Below are 15,651 nucleotides of genomic sequence, written 5' to 3' on the forward strand. Positions count from 1 at the left end.
CCTTCGATCCTCGATTTTTTTCCTCCTCCATGTTCTATAATTTGTTCATTTGGAAGCCACTTTTTCTAACCCTATATTCAAGTCATGATGTACAATAAAAGAGAAACAGAACGAAACTCAATTGGGCACCACTGCCCACTTTCAACCACAGATAAACTGCTATTAAAGTTATAATTCTTTCCTTCTGACAAATTCCCTTTTACTAAAATTTTAAATCTTCAATATTCGCTTTGCCTGAGATGCTCTGAAACTCTTTTGTATCCCATATTATGGGATAACTCATTCCATGTTTTGTTCACAAATCTTCAAGGACAATCTTCCTTTTATGCGAGATGGGTTGGCTGTCTTTAATTATTCACCTCGGAGTGAATTATTTAACCTTTACTTAATGTAAAAATATTGAATTTTTTTTAAAAATTGGTTTCAAATCACCCAGGTTGGCTCTGCCATCCTTGTGAAAGATTTGTCTGGACAGTCTGGAGTCCTTCGCTAGACACATATAGTTTAGGATTTCCTATCAGTGAAACTGGCAAGTAATCTCAAAAATGTAAACAGTGCTCCCAATTTACTCCAAAATATCATGATCATAACAAGCAGGTGAATATCAGCAGAATGTCTAGCATGGTTTGCACGTACGCAGGTATTGCAATATGTTTGTCATAAAAATAAATGCATAAATTCTTTCCTAATTGAATGCTGAAAAAGGTGGGGCAAATTTGCTCAGAATCATAGAATCCCTACAGTGTGGAAACAGGCCCTTCGGCCCAACAAGTCCACACCGAACCTCAGAGCATCCCAACCAGACCCATTCCCCTGTAACCCACCTAATCTACACATCCTAGAACACCATGGGCAATTTAGCATGGCCGATCCACCTAGCCTGCACATTTCTTGACTGTGGGAGGAAAGCAGAGCAACGAAAGGAAACCCACGTAGACAGTCGCCCGCGGGTGGAATCGAACCCAGGTTACTGATGCTGTGAGGCAGCAGTGCTCACCACTCAGCCATCGTCTGATTATCCACACAAACTCAACAACAACACAGATATCGGAAACTAGTATACCTTATTCTATTTATTTGGAATGTTTCGTCAACAAAAATTGCTCCCAGCAACCAGCGCAGGAGGAGTTGGGGAGTCGAACCCCAGCCGCTGTTTCTTCAGCTTCGATTATTATGCCCTCCCTCTTTTCCCTTTACATCTAAACACCTTCGTTTGGTCCCAACATTTTATCCTCCTTTGGGTTTACACCACCAAACAGTTTCGATAGTTACCAATTTCGAATGAGCCCCTTTAGTCACAGATTCATTATTTTTAATAATTTTTAAGAATATAGATTCTCGGAACCTGCAATGACAACTTAGCTGACGTGTTCAGCGTGAAATAAATGTGCCAACATAGATGAAGGTTCTTAATTGAATTGCTCAGTAATTGTAATATTTCTCTGAAAATAATATGAGGTGGGCTAGTTACTAAGTTCACCATGCACACTGTAAACTCACCAATGCAAATGCCGACTCCTTGTCGTGTATCGGCGCTGAATTCGCACTGCAATCCTTGGTGCGAATCACAGATATCGTTTAGGGTGCACACTTCGCCGGCTTGTTTGGCACAAACTCGGCAGCAGGCGCAGTTGTCCAAGACTAGCCGCACTCCGGGTGTACATTTTGGTGGATCCTTTGGGCACTTACAAGGGGAGGAACATTGCTGGCCGCTGACCCGCTGTAAAACAGAAAGACGGAAAACAAAGACTTTGAAATACCAAATTTGAAATGCATTGCACGTGTTCCTCTCACAGTTTCCCTGGGGTGGGGTGGGGGGTAAGAAACAACTTTTGAATTGTATTTCATTTATTCTGTGAAATGCATTCACCTCAGTTATAAGCACAAGTAGAGGAACCAGTGCCACAGTGAGGGCCTGCATACTGCCACTACTGAAAAACCAGAGTCTATCTACCTCTGGCCAGCACTGTCAGCCGCTTGTACTTTATACAGCCGCCTTTCCACCGAAGCGCCGCTCTGATTGGCTGAGGCCGCGGATGTTACAGTCAAGCGTCTCCCCTGGCTGCTATGACAACTCCCCGGGGATTGGACAGCAGCGTTCCATAACAGCCGTCGCTATGGCGACGCTGCGCGCGTTTGGAGTGGGCGGGAAGGTTGAGCCGGTGATTGGCACCAGATACTCGGAGCCCAGTCTCCCCGTAGCCCGGAGGAGGATCACCTGAGCCCGGCCTCCCCGGAGCCTGGAAGCGTACCCGCTGAGCCCAGTCTTAGAGTCCGGGGGCGGACGCCTGGAGCCCAGATACCCGGAGGGTCACGTCATTTAATAGGCACATTTTCCAACGTTTGGTTGGACACTTTTTTTTGTTTGTATTCATATTCCAGTGTAAGTGCTTATTGATACCGATTCCCCAAACCGTGCGACATATTACACGACAGGTGCGCCTTGTTATTTGTTGCAATCGCCGCAAGCAAGCGAACGTCCGCTTCAGCCGGGACGTCAATGAATAGGGGGCCTGTGCAATGTGCAGCATGGGTGTCAAACATCGGTCTTGCAGTCGCCAAAACAACCGGAGCGCAATGTGCTGGGTAACGCAGTGTTAATGTTGGACTCCGAGCAGCATGTCGTCTGGTCTGCTTCCGGTAGGATCCCTAGATGAGATGTTATGTCCCGCAAACACTGTTTGGAGACCGAATGACTCCTGTGAGAACCGTCACAACACGTAGTTACCAAAATGATTACTCATTAGAATCAAATTCGTGGTAGGCAAGTAAAATAAATGAACGAATGGGCCATCTGCTGTATTCTGTTCAGGAGCGATTAGGTAGATTTTGCCATGTTGACTTTCCGAAATAACCGTCCAAAATGTATCACCTTGTAAAAATCAACTTTAATAAACTTGTACGATAACAATTGAATTATTAATTCAGACAGCTTAGTTAGCGTGTTTTTATTTCATGTTGTTATCTTAGGCTGCAGGTATGACAGAGACCTAGCCCTATCGTTCAAAGTATTTTCTGAATAGTTCTCCCATGTGTATGGATGACAGCTCCTTTTGAATTTGGCTGGCATTTATTCAAATCTATAACTATTAGCTTAATATTTAAGAACTGCAATTATTCAAACCATTTAGTCAGTTTGAAATTTTCAGATCACTCAGGCCATAGTTGGTACAGCAATAAGAAAGCAATAACTGTATACACGCAAGTATAAGGTAAAACTAGTGACTGAGGTTTAAGATCATTGGTTTTTAGATCATGGTTGAGGAAGGCTTAAACTAGTGTAATGGGGGAGGGAAACCAGAAGAGTAGGACATTTAGATGCAAGAATTGAGGGAGAAGCAGAAACCAAGGCAAACATGGCTAAGAACAAGAACAAGCAGGGAAACACTGCTGAAAAGAGTGGGGGTGGTCTGAAATGCATGTCATTCAATGCGAGAAGTATAATAGGCAAGGTAGATGAACTTAGAGCTTTGGTTAGTACTTGGAACTCTGATATTATTGCGATTACAGAGACTTGGCTGAAAGAGGTACAGGACTGACAGTTGAATGCCCCAGGATTTAGATGTTTCAGGTGTGATAGAAAGGGATGTAAAAGGAGTGGAGGAGTTGTATTAGTAATGAAGGAGTATCTCACAGCTGTACTGAGGGAGGACACATTAGAGGACTCATGCAGCAATGCAATATAGATAGAACTCAGGAATAGGAAAGGTGACATTACAATGCTGGGGTTATACTACAGGCCTCCCAACAGCCAGCAGGAGATAGAGGAGCGAACATGTCGACAGATTTTGGAAAGATGCAAAAACAGCAGAGTTCTTGTGGTGGATGATTTTAACTTCCCCTATATTGACTGGGACTCACTCATGCAAGTGGCTTGCTGGGGCAGAATTTATAAGGACCATTCAGTAGGGTTTCATGACACAGTATGTAAACAGTCCAACCAGGGAAAGGGTTATACTGGACCTAGTTTTGGGAAATGAGCCCGGCCAGGTGGGTGAAGTTTCACTTGGGGAGCATTTTGGAAGTAGTGACCATAATACTGTGAGTTTTAAGATACTCTCGATAGGAATAACAGGAGCCCTTGGTTGAAAGTGTTAAATTGGGGAAGGTGAACTACAACAATATTAGGCAGGAACTGGAGAATTTTGATTGGAGGTGACTGTTTGAGGGTAAATCTACATCCGACATTTGGGAGTATTTCAAATGGCTGTTGATAAGAGTTCAGGAGCGGCATATTACTGTAAGAATAAAGGATAGATATGGCAAGTTACGTGAATCTTGGATGACCAGGGATGTTTTGACCTTAGTCAAAAATAAAAAAGAAGCATATATATGGTCTAGGAGGATAGGAACTGACGAAACCCTTGAAGTATATAAGCAAAGCAGGAAAGAACTTAAACAAGGAATTAGAAGGGAATAAGAGAGTCATTAAAAGCCATTAGCAAACAGGATTAGGGAGAATCCCAAGGCTTTTTATACATATATAAAAAGCAAGAGAGTAGCCAGGGAACGGTTTGATCCACTCAAAGGCAAAGGAGGGAATCTATGTGTGGAGCCAGAAGAGGTAGGTGAGGTCCTAAATGAATACTTTGCGTCGGTATTCACCAAAGAGAAGGAATTAGTGGAGGATGATCTCAGGGAAGGAAGTGTCAAATTTCTAAGCCAAGTTGCTATTAAAAAGGAAGGTATGTTGTTTGTCTCAAAAAGTATTAACATATATAAGTCTCCGGGTCCTGATGGGATCTATCCCACAATATTGAGAAAGGCAAGAGAACGAATTGTGGAGCATTGACAAACATTTGTATACTCTTTGGGCACAGGTGAGATCCCAGAGGACTGGAGAATAGCCAATATTGTACCATTGTTTAAGAAGGGTAGCAGCGATTAGCCAGGAAATTACATCCCTGGGAGCCTCATGTCGTGGGTAGGGAAATTATTGAAAAAGATTCTCAGGGACAAGATCTATATGTGTTATGAAGCAAATGGACTTATTAGCAATTGACAGCATGGTTTTGTGTGGGGAGGTCTTGCCTAACTAACTTGATTGGTGTTTTTGAGGAGGTAAAGAAGATGATTGAGGAGGGAAAAGTGGTTGATGTTGTCTACATGAACTATAGGAAAACCTTTGTCAATGTTCCTCATGGCAGACTGGTACAAAAGATGAAGTCACATGGTATTAGGATGAGCTGGCAAGATGGATACAAAACTGGCTTAGTCATAGGAGACAGAAGGTAGCAGTGGAAGGATGTTCTTTGGAATGGAAGGTGGAACGTTGTGACTAGTGATGTTCCATAGGGATCAGTGCTGGGACCTCTACTGTTCGTAGTCTACATAAATGATTTGGTGGAAAACATGGCTGATATAATTAGTAAGTTTGCGGATGATACAAAGATTGCTGGAGTTGCGGATAGTGAGGAGGATTGTCAGAGGATATAGCAGGATATTAATCAGTTGGAGGCATGGGCAGAAAACTGGCAGATGGAGTTTAATCCAGACAAATATGAGGTTATGCATTTTGGAAGGTCAACTACAGGTAGAAATTATACAGAAAATGGCAGAACTCTTAGGAGTATTGGTATGCAGAGGGATCTGGGTGTGCAGATCCATAGATCACTAAAGGTGGTAGCACAGGTAGATAAGGTACTGAAAAAGGCCTATGGCATGCTTGCCTTCATTGGAAGGGGCATTAAGTATAAGGATAGGCAAGTTATGCTGCAGCTTTATAGAACTTTAGTTAGGCCACACAGAATATTACGTACAGTTTTGGTCACCACACTTCCAGAAGGATGCTTTGGAGAGGGTACAGAAAAGGTTTACCAGGATGTTGCCTGGTATGGGGATTTTAACTATGAAGAGAAGTTGGATAGACTGGGTTTGTTTTCACTGGAATGCAGGAGTTTGAGGGCCAACCTGATAGAAGTTTAAAAGATTGTGAATGGTATGGATAGAGTGGGAAGTATGAGACTTTTTACCAGGGTGAAGGGGGTCAGTTGGTAGGGGACATAGGTATGGGCAGAGGGGGGAGGAGTTTAAAAGAGATGAGCTATGTAAGTTTTTCACACAAAGGATGGTAAGTGCCTGGAACGTGTTGCCAGATGAGATGGTGGAAGCAGGCACAATATCAGCATTCAAGAAACGCCTGGATGAATACATAAATAGGAAGGGAATAGAGGGATATGGATTGTGTAAGTGGAGACAGTATCAGTATGGAAGGGCAAAATGTGCCGGCACAGACTTGGAGGGCCGAAGGGCCTGTTCCTGTGCTGTATTGTTCTTTGTTCTTCTTTGTTCTTTATCATGGCTGATTCACATCTAAACTCCATGGTTGGATGTTTCGTTCTGAAAGCCTTAACAACTTTACTGAATGAAAATCTGTCAGTCTCAGTTTTAAAATTTCCTACTGAAATAGCCTCAACAGTGTTTTGGCAGAGAATTTCAGATTTCCATTACTCTCTGCATGAGCAAGTGCTTTCTGACAAGACATCTAAACTGCCTCGTTCAATTTTTAAAGTAATGCCTCCTTGTTTTTACTGTCACATGAGAGGAAATAGTTTCTCTTCATCTAGTCTATCAAATCCTTATATTAGACCACCATTAATCTTTGGTACTCAAGGATACAACGCTAAGTTAGCCATTACACACATCTCCTGATCTTAAATTTTCATTGAGGTCAAGGCAGACCCTGTATTGAGTACCTATCATGTGCATTTGTGCTGAGTTTTCACCATGTGTTAGATTCTTGCAGGTCATACCCTCCTTACACAAGGTACTAATCTCTCTGCTAATGTAAAGGACTGGTGTATATATTATTGTCTCTTTAGAAGGCTTGCCTACCTCCAAGTGGTATTTCTCAGAATACTCTTGCTTCTGAGAAGGACGTGTAGGAAAAAGTACATGAATAAAAAGTTACCACCATACTGAAAAGTTATCTGAATATGCATTTATTTGAGGTATGCAAATGAGTATACAGGTCTTATTTTCACCCCAATGGCAGAAAACAGGAGCTGGATTTCTGACAAAAGGGACAGTGAAGGAACATTGATAAAACTGAGTTGGGATGACATGTGACTGGGAGGGAAACTTGCAGGTTGTGGTGTTGCCATGCATCTGCTACCCTAGACCTGCTGGAGGTCATGGATTTGGAAGGAGCCATCAAAGCTGATTGGATGAATAGATGCTACACACTGCTTCCATATGCACTGGTGGTGAAGGAAGTGAACAGCAAGGTGCAGATGTGATGCCAATCAAGGGAGCTACCTTGTCCTGGATGATGTCAAGCTTCTTAAGTGTTGTTGGAGCTACACAAACTGAGAAGAATGGAGAGTATCATCTCTTTTAAATTTACCCCTCTGTCCACTGAAATACAACCCATATCACCCACCCCATCTTACTGAGGTCTGCCAGGGAGGCCTATACAAAACTTTTGGATTTATCTGAAGTCAGGCATTCATGATAGAAAGTCTGCTTGTCGTCTCAGTAGTGGACACTTTTTGATTTTAGCTTTGCTGGAACTACAATGCTGCTGGCCATTCAGATTGATTGGCAACTTTTGGGTGGTCAGCTGGGGGTGCGAACGGGAGGGAAGGGAGGCAGTTGCTCATAGGTGGGTGAAAATCCTACTCTGACCAAAGTAAGGCTGCCCTTAGCTGCAGGTTGCTTTGCTGTTGACGGTTCTGGGGACAAGTAATTTGTTCCCCCTCCTCATAAAAACAACCCATACAAACCTGATATGTTCAATTATAGGAATCAGTGATTCATTGTTTGATTCCTACAAAGTTTCCACCGAAAAGGTCACCAAAGACTATTTTTTGATCTTAGTTTGTAAGTCGTCAATGATGGAATTATGGAAAAGCATCCAAATGAAATGTAATTACATAACTGGTTTGTCAGTTGCTCTGAATCTATTAATTGGTCAGATTTTGTTCTCAAAATAGTTGAGAGGCTAATGGTGCAAGGTGTTTTGGATGTGCAATGGTGCACTGACTTTAAATGCAGGACAGGTTTGAGTTAAGCTCAAAATATACAAGAAGACATCCAAATTGTGCCACTGTACCATTAGCTTTGGAAAAACAACATCTCACTATCTAGTTCATCACTGAAATACAATGAATGTGCACAAAAATGAAACTCAACACACAAAATAAACATCCAGACATACATATGCACGTACAAATTAGAAGTGGAAGTAAACCATTTTGCCTCTCAACCTTCGAGCCAGCTCTACCAACCAATAAGCTTGTGGCTAATATATTGAGATAACAAGGTGTAGAGCTGGATGCACACAGCAGGCCAAGCTGCATCAGAGATGCAGGAAAGCTGACGTTTCAAGTCTGGACCCTTCCTCAAAACTCTACACCTTGTTATCTCAGATTCTCCAGCATCGGCAGTTCCCACTATCTCTGGCTAATATATTGGTGTTTTGATTTCATATTCCTGTCTATCCACAATATGCATTGATTCCCTTGCCTAACAAGAATCTATCTACCACCACCTTAAAAATATTCACTAACCCCACCTTCACTGCCTTACAGTTACAAAGTCTCACAATGCTCAGAAAAAATATACCCTGATCTCTGACCTAAATGGGTGACCCCTAAATTTATACAGTATCGCCTAGTCTTGACTCACCCAAATGTGTAAACAACCTTTTCATGTCCACCTTGTCAAGACCAATCAGGATCTTATAACTTCAATTATATCATTCCTGGATCTTGAAGTGAAAAGAGGCCCAAGCTGTCCAATATTTCCCGAGAAGACAACCAGCTCTTTCTAAGTATCAATCTGGCAAACCTCCTATGAACTGCCTCCAATACACTTACTTCCTTCCTTAAATGAAGAAACCAAAACTACAGGAAGTATTTGAGATGTGGTGTGTATAACTGAAGGTATTTCTCATCAAAGTCAAGGTAGGCTCATCAAGGGAAACTTTTAATTGCATTGTAAGTGTCAGTTATGCCTCACTGACACTGGAATTTTTCAAAGTCTTGAGTCTCATTCGTTCAGGATTTGTGATTGTTATTCATGGGATGTCAACAACACTCGCTAGGCCAGCATTTATTGCCAATCCCTAAGTGCCCTTGAGAAGATGATTGTGAGCTTCCTTCTTGAAGTGGTGCAGTCCTTGTGAGGAAGGGTCACTGGACCCAAAATGTTAACTCTGACTTTTCTTCACAGATGTTGCCAGATCTGTTGAGCTTTTCTAGCAACTTCTGTTTTTGTTCAAGTCCTTGTGATGTAGGTACACCCACCAAGCTGTTAGGATGGGGTCCAGAATTTTGAACCCTTGACACTAAAGGAGTGGTGATGTATTTCAAAGTCATGAGAGTATGTGGCTCGGAGGGAAACTTGCAGGTGGTTGTGTTCCTACATATCTGCTGCCCTTGTCCTTCTAAATAGTGGAGGTTGTGGGTTTGGAAAATGTTGTCAGAAGAGCTTGCAATCCTTATGGATGGCATACACTTCTACCACTCTGCAACTGTGGTGAGGGGAGTGAATAGTTGAAGTTGATGGATAGAGTATCAATTGAATGAGTTGCTTTGTTCTGGATGGTGTTGAGCTTCTTGAGTGTTGTTGGAGCTGCACTCATCCAGGAAAGTATTCTACTACACCCCTGACCTGTGCTGTGTTGATGGTGGAGAGGCTGTGAAGAGTAGAATTTTAAGTCTCTGACCTGATCTTGTAGTTCCAGTCCAGTTCATTTTTCTGGTCAATGTTTAACCCCCAGGATTTTGATAATGGGGTATTCAGCGATTGTAATACTTTTGAATGTCAAATACCAAAGATTAGATTTTTGCTTGTGGTGATAGTCACAGCCTGGCACATGTGTGATGCAAATGTAACTTGCCCCTTGTCAGTTCAAGCCAATTGTTGTCCAGGCCTTGTTGCATATGGACAAAAGCGGCTTCAATTTTTGAGAAGTTGCAAATGGTGCTGAACATCGTACTGCATCTATGCTTCTGACTTTATGATGGAAGAAAGATCCATTGAAGCATCTGAAGATGTTTGGACCTAGTACGCTACAGTGATGTCCTGGAACTATGATGATTGATCTCCAAAAATCACAATCTTCCTCCTTTGTGCTAGGCATGGCTCTAACCTGACTTGAAAGCCTGCAACATGGCTTTCCTTTTTGTATCTTACCCACACCATTTTAATCCATTCTTCCTTTCCATCTTTATTCACTTTCTGCACTTGAATTCATTCACTTAAATTAGAATTGCTTCTCAGTCCTTATGTTGTTTATGTCACAACGCAATCTGATTGGTGAAGGAGATACACCATGGACTACCTTGTTTATTCAAGTCCAAATGCTATGTTTCCTTTGCGGCAATATTATCAAACTCAATAACTTGGCACACAAATTTTAAAATAAAGGTGAAAGGACAAGTCTAATTAGCAGTGGCTACACTGTTCCAATATCTTCAAATTCTCTATCAATCTTAATTTTTTTAAATCTATTGACACAAAACTACCAACATATGAGAAGGATAATGCACTGAGGTACACAATTTTTGAAACTTTGCAGGCCAGTTAGGTTATTGTTTGGCAAGTAATTCTTAGACCTGGTTTGTGTCGAGTACAGCCTATAATTGAAGAGCAAAGGACAATTTCTATTTTTGTTAGCCTATCTTTAAACATCTCAATTTTACAAATAAATTCAAACTATTCATTGGTATTGTTTTGTATAGCAGGAATACACTTCAGTGTCCATTTAAAACAGGAATTGCTTTGAAGGCTTCTTCAGCCATTTTAGGCTTGAAATGGAGTGCAATTATTGTAGAACGTAGTTTTTTTCCCCTCAATCACTCATTGAGAGGGTTAATGAGATGCAGCTGGATTATTGATACTAAATTTCACATGCAAACAGGGAAAAGTGTATGTTTCCTTATACTAGTGCTAGTTTAGATATAGAAGCATAAAATGAAACAATGCCATTAAGCACTGGGACAACAAGGTGCAGGGCTGGATGAACACAGCAGGCCAAGCAGCATCATAGGAGCAGAGAGGCTGACGTTTCGGGCCTAGACCCTTCATCAGAAAAGGGGGAGGGGAAGGGGGTTTTGAAATAAATAGGGAGAGAGTGGGAAGCGGATAGAAGAGGGATAGAGGAGAGGATAGGTGGAGAGGAAACAAACAGGTCGAAGAGGCGGGGATGGAGCCAGGAAAGGTGAGTGTAGGTAGGGAGTTAGGAAGGGGATAGGTCAGTCCAGGGAGGACGGACAGGTCAAGGGGGCGGGATGAGGTTGGTCGGTAGGAGATGGAGGTGCGGCTTGAGGTGGGAGGAGGGGATAGGTGGGAGGAAGAACAGGTTAGGGAGGCAGGGACGAGCTGGACTGGTTTTGGGATGCGGTGGGGGGAGGGGAGATTTTGAAACTTGTGAAATCCACATTGATACCATTGGGCTGCAGGGTTAGGGTTAGGCACTGGACCTTCTTAGTCCATAATTCTGTGATAATCCTTTGAAAGAACTACCTGATTAATCTCACTCTCCTGTTTCTTCCCCCTCACCCGGCAATTCCCTTTTGAAAGATTTTATTTGAAACCTCTTTCCCCTAGCCTTTGAGGCAAAAAGCTCCAGATTTCAATGACTCATGAACATTAAGAAATATTCTTCATCCTAGCTCAGATTCTCTCAACTCATGCCCCCTTGTCACTGATCCCTCTGCCAGCTTCTCCTTTTTACTCTGTCAGGTCCTTTCATGATTCAGCTGATAGTTAGTGCAACGATCAAATCTCCTTGTAATCTTTTCTGATCCAATGAGAACAAATCCAGTCTCTCAGTATCTAACAAAAGTCTCTAATTCCTGGAACAAATCTAATACTTCCCCCAAAAGCTTGCTACCATTCCTAAAGTACAATTTCCAGAATTGGGCACAATATTACAAAACGGTCTAAGCAATGTCTAATACAAGTTTAGAATAACTTGTTAATAACCAAAAGAACTGCACATGCTGTAAATCAGGAACAAAAACAGAAGTTGCGGGAAAAGCTCAGCAGGTCTGGTAGCATCTGTGAAGAAAAAAAAAATCAAAGTTAACGTTTCGGGTCCGGTGACCCTTTCTCAGAACTGATGGTAGCTGGGTAAACATCAGTTTATATGCAGAAAATAGGGAGGTTGGTGGGGTAGGGAGTAAATAATAGGACAGAGCCCAAAAAGAGAGAAGAACAGTTGGACAGACAAAGGAGTTGATAACGATCAGGCTGGGAGGGTGAATAGTTGTTAATGGAGACTGTTAGTGACTAACAACAGGGGGTGTGTAATGGCAGGCTATGTGGTAACAAGGCCTGGTGTGTGGGGTAGGGGGCTGGGACATGGGAGAGTTTAGGCCCTAAAATTATTGAACTCGATATTGAGTCCGGAGGGCTGCAGGATCCCCAAGCGGAAAATGAGGTGGTTTTCTTCCAGCTTGCGTTGAGCTTCGCTGGAACACTGCAGCAAGCCTGAGACAGAGATGTTGGTCAGGGAACAGGGTGGTGTGTTAAAGTGGCAGGCAACAGGTAGGTCAGGCTCTTTTTTGCGAGTAGAACGTAGAGGTTCTGCGAAGCGGTCACCCAGTCTACACTTCGTTTCCCCAACGTAGAGGAGACCACATTGTGAGCAGCAAATGCAGTAGACTAGATTCTGGGAAGTGCAGGTGAAGTGTTGCTTCACCTTGAAGATATGTTTGGGCCCTTGGATGCTGGGGAGGGAGGAGGTAAATGGGCAGGTTGCAGGGGAAGGTGCTGTGGGGCTGTGGAGAGGTGTTGGGGGTGAAGGAAGTGTGGACCAGGGTGTCCTGGAGGGAACGGTCCCTGCAGAAGGCGGACAAGGGAGGGGAAGGGAATATGCGTCTGGTGGTGGCATCTTGCTCGAGGTGGTGGAAATGGCATCTGATGATCTTTTGGATGTAAATGCTGGTAGATGGTAGGTAACGACAAGGGGAACCCTATCGTTGTTGCGGGAGGGAAGAGAAGGGGTGAGGACAGAAGTGCGGGAGATGGATTGGACCTGGTTGAGGGCCCTGTCGACAACGGTGCTGGGGAGCCCTTGGTAGAGGAAGAACGTCGATATTTCGGAGGCTCCCTTGACAAAGTTGGCCTCATCTGAACATATACGACGGAGACGGACGACCTGAGAGAATAGGATGGAGTCTTTACAGGAAGCAGGGTGTGGGGATGTATAGTCCAGGTAGCTGTTGGTGTCAGTGGGTTTATAGTGGATATTAATGGCCACTGTATCCCTAGAAATGGAAACAGGCATAGAGAGGAAGGGAAGGGAAGAGTCAGAGATAGACCAGTTGAAAGTGAAGGCAGGGTGGAAATTGGAAGCGAAGTCGATGAACTTTTCCAACTCTGGATGAGAGAGGGATGATACCATCGATATATTGAAGAAAGAGTTGTGGGTGGGGGCCGGAATAGGACTGGAACAGGGAATGTTCCACATGCCCCATGAAGAGACGGACATAACTAGGGCCCATGCAAGTACCCATGGCCACCCCTCTGAACTGAAGAAAATGCGAGGAGATAAAGGAGAAGCTGTTGAGGCTGAGGATGAGCTTGGCCAAGCGAAGGAGCGTGGTGGTGGGTGGGGATGGTTCAGGGCTTTGCTCCAGGGAGAAGCGGAGAGCCCTGTCAAAGTTTGCCTCATCTAAACATATGCAACGGAGACAGAGGAACTGAGAGAATGGGATGGAGTGTTTACAGGAAGCAGGGTGTGGGGATGTATAGTCCAGGTAGGTGTGGGAGTCAGTGGGTTTATAGTGGATAGTAGTGCCCATGTGAAGGTTGGCCTCATCTGAACATAGACTGTTACCTATCCAACTGCTCTTCACTCTCTTCGGGCTCTATCGTTATCATTCACTCCCTACCCCATTCCCCCTCCCTACTTTCTGCATATAAACCACTATTTTCCCAGCTACCATAAGTTCTGAGGAAGGGTCACCAGAAACGTTAACTCTGAGTTTTCTTCACAAATGCTACCAGACCTAGAATAACTTGTTCGCTTTTGTATTCTATATCCCTGCTTTTCCATTCTATATCCCTGCTTTTCCTATTTTGATAAGCCAATTAAAAACATTGAACATAAATTAAGTCACATTTGACCAAAGTAATCAGTGACTGAAGACAAAAGCTCAAAGGAAATTTGTTAATTTAAAATAAATTGTAATTTTGTGGGATCATAACTCCCCAGCCTACTGAACACAGAGGTCTGAAGTGTACCAATGTGCTCCCTCTTGGGACTTGTAGAAACAGGACGGTCTGCATCTGAACCACACTGAGGCCAACATCCCTGCAGGTAGGTTTGCTAGTGCTAGAGGAATTTAAACTGGTCTGGCAGGAGGACGGGTCATAAATTATTGATGAAATAAAAACACATCACGCTACAGCAAACAAAGCAAGTCAGAATGAGTTCAGCTATGTTGAGTTTCAAGGCAGCAAGGCAAGGCTAGATGGTCTTTAATGCTAAGAGTGTAACAGGTAAAACTGCTGAGTTAAGGATGTGGATTGACACTTTCAAGTGTGATATTATTGCCATCACAGAAACATGATTGAGGGAAGGGCAGGACTGGCAACTCAGCACTCCAGGATGAAGAATATTTTGGTGAGACAGAGAAGGGTGTAAAATGGGTGATGGAGTAGCACTATTAATTAAGAAATCAATTACTGCAATAAAGAGATGATAGCTTGGAAGGGTCTTCAAATGAAGCTTTGCGATTAGAACCTAGAAATGTTAAGGGGGCAGTCACATTACTGGGAGTGTATTATGGGCCCCTAAAAAGTCAGTGGGAACGAGAGGAGCAAATATGTAGAAACTTTACAGAGTGTGTAAGAGTAATAATTACTTATGCACTTATTGTTTTCTTGTCGCTTCCCAACTTGCAGAAAATGGTGTTTGCTTCCTGCCTCCCACCAGAGAACAACTAAAACATTTAAGTTGCTATTTAAGGACCTTCCTGTCTCTGCTGGCAAATTGCAAGCAAGGGAAGGTTGTCTTCCATCTTGGAAAGCTACCAGGTAATCCCTGGCAGCCTCCATGGTTTTAACGGGTGGGTTGCCTCTTTCTGGGGCACAATTTTGCCTACTGAGCAGCACCCTGGAGACACTGGCCAACCCCATGGTTACAATGCCACATGCCTCTGCCAACAACCCCACCTCTCACTTACCCAGTTGTGAGATGGTACATTATTGCTGTGCCCACTTCCTCCAGATGTGATCTGAGCAGTGGCCAACACACCAGTGGCATTGCTGAGTCTGCTGAGCTCCAGGGCCTCCGACTGATTGGCAGTTCTTGGACGTGGACACTCATCTGTAATTGGCCATGACTGACAAGAAACGGGTCCTGTACTGAAGCAAACTTGCCCCCTCCACTTTCGGGGCCATTGATAGGACTCTCAGTTGCCACCACTATATTCTTTCATTGACTCTGTTTCTCTCTCCACAGAGACTGCCAGTCCTTCTGACTATTTTTAGCATTTTCTAGTTTTATTAAATATTTCAAACATCTGCAGTATTTTGCTTCTGTATTTAACATAATGTTTTTAGTTGTAATTTTAAAGTATTTCTCCAGTAACAGAATCATGTTTTCAAGCATTCAGTCAACAGTTCCATTTCTCATAAATTGCAACAACAACCTATTGCTCAATTATCTCTTGCCAGAAATAACTAGCCTTA

The 15,651-nt window shown here is 43.2% G+C and overlaps 1 protein-coding gene across 3 annotated transcripts in view; it reads right to left on the bottom strand.

Annotated features, from left to right (window-relative positions):
• Positions 1–1,949, bottom strand: part of LOC109934864 (CCN family member 3-like) — a 133,709-nt gene extending 131,760 nt beyond the window's left edge. For all 3 annotated transcript variants that reach the window (XM_048595808.1, XM_048595809.1, XM_020533533.2), the window contains exons 1-2: positions 1,871–1,949; positions 1,501–1,720 (exon numbers count right to left, since the gene is read on the bottom strand). In XM_048595808.1, coding sequence (XP_048451765.1) covers positions 1,501–1,720; positions 1,871–1,921 — 271 coding nt within the window. In that variant the 5' untranslated portion in view covers positions 1,922–1,949. The remainder of the gene's footprint in view (positions 1–1,500; positions 1,721–1,870) is intronic.
• Positions 1,950–15,651: the final 13,702 nt, after the last annotated feature.

Source organism: Rhincodon typus, chromosome 4, assembly GCF_021869965.1.
Source record: "Rhincodon typus isolate 14 chromosome 4, sRhiTyp1.1, whole genome shotgun sequence".
NCBI lineage: Eukaryota > Metazoa > Chordata > Chondrichthyes > Orectolobiformes > Rhincodontidae > Rhincodon > Rhincodon typus.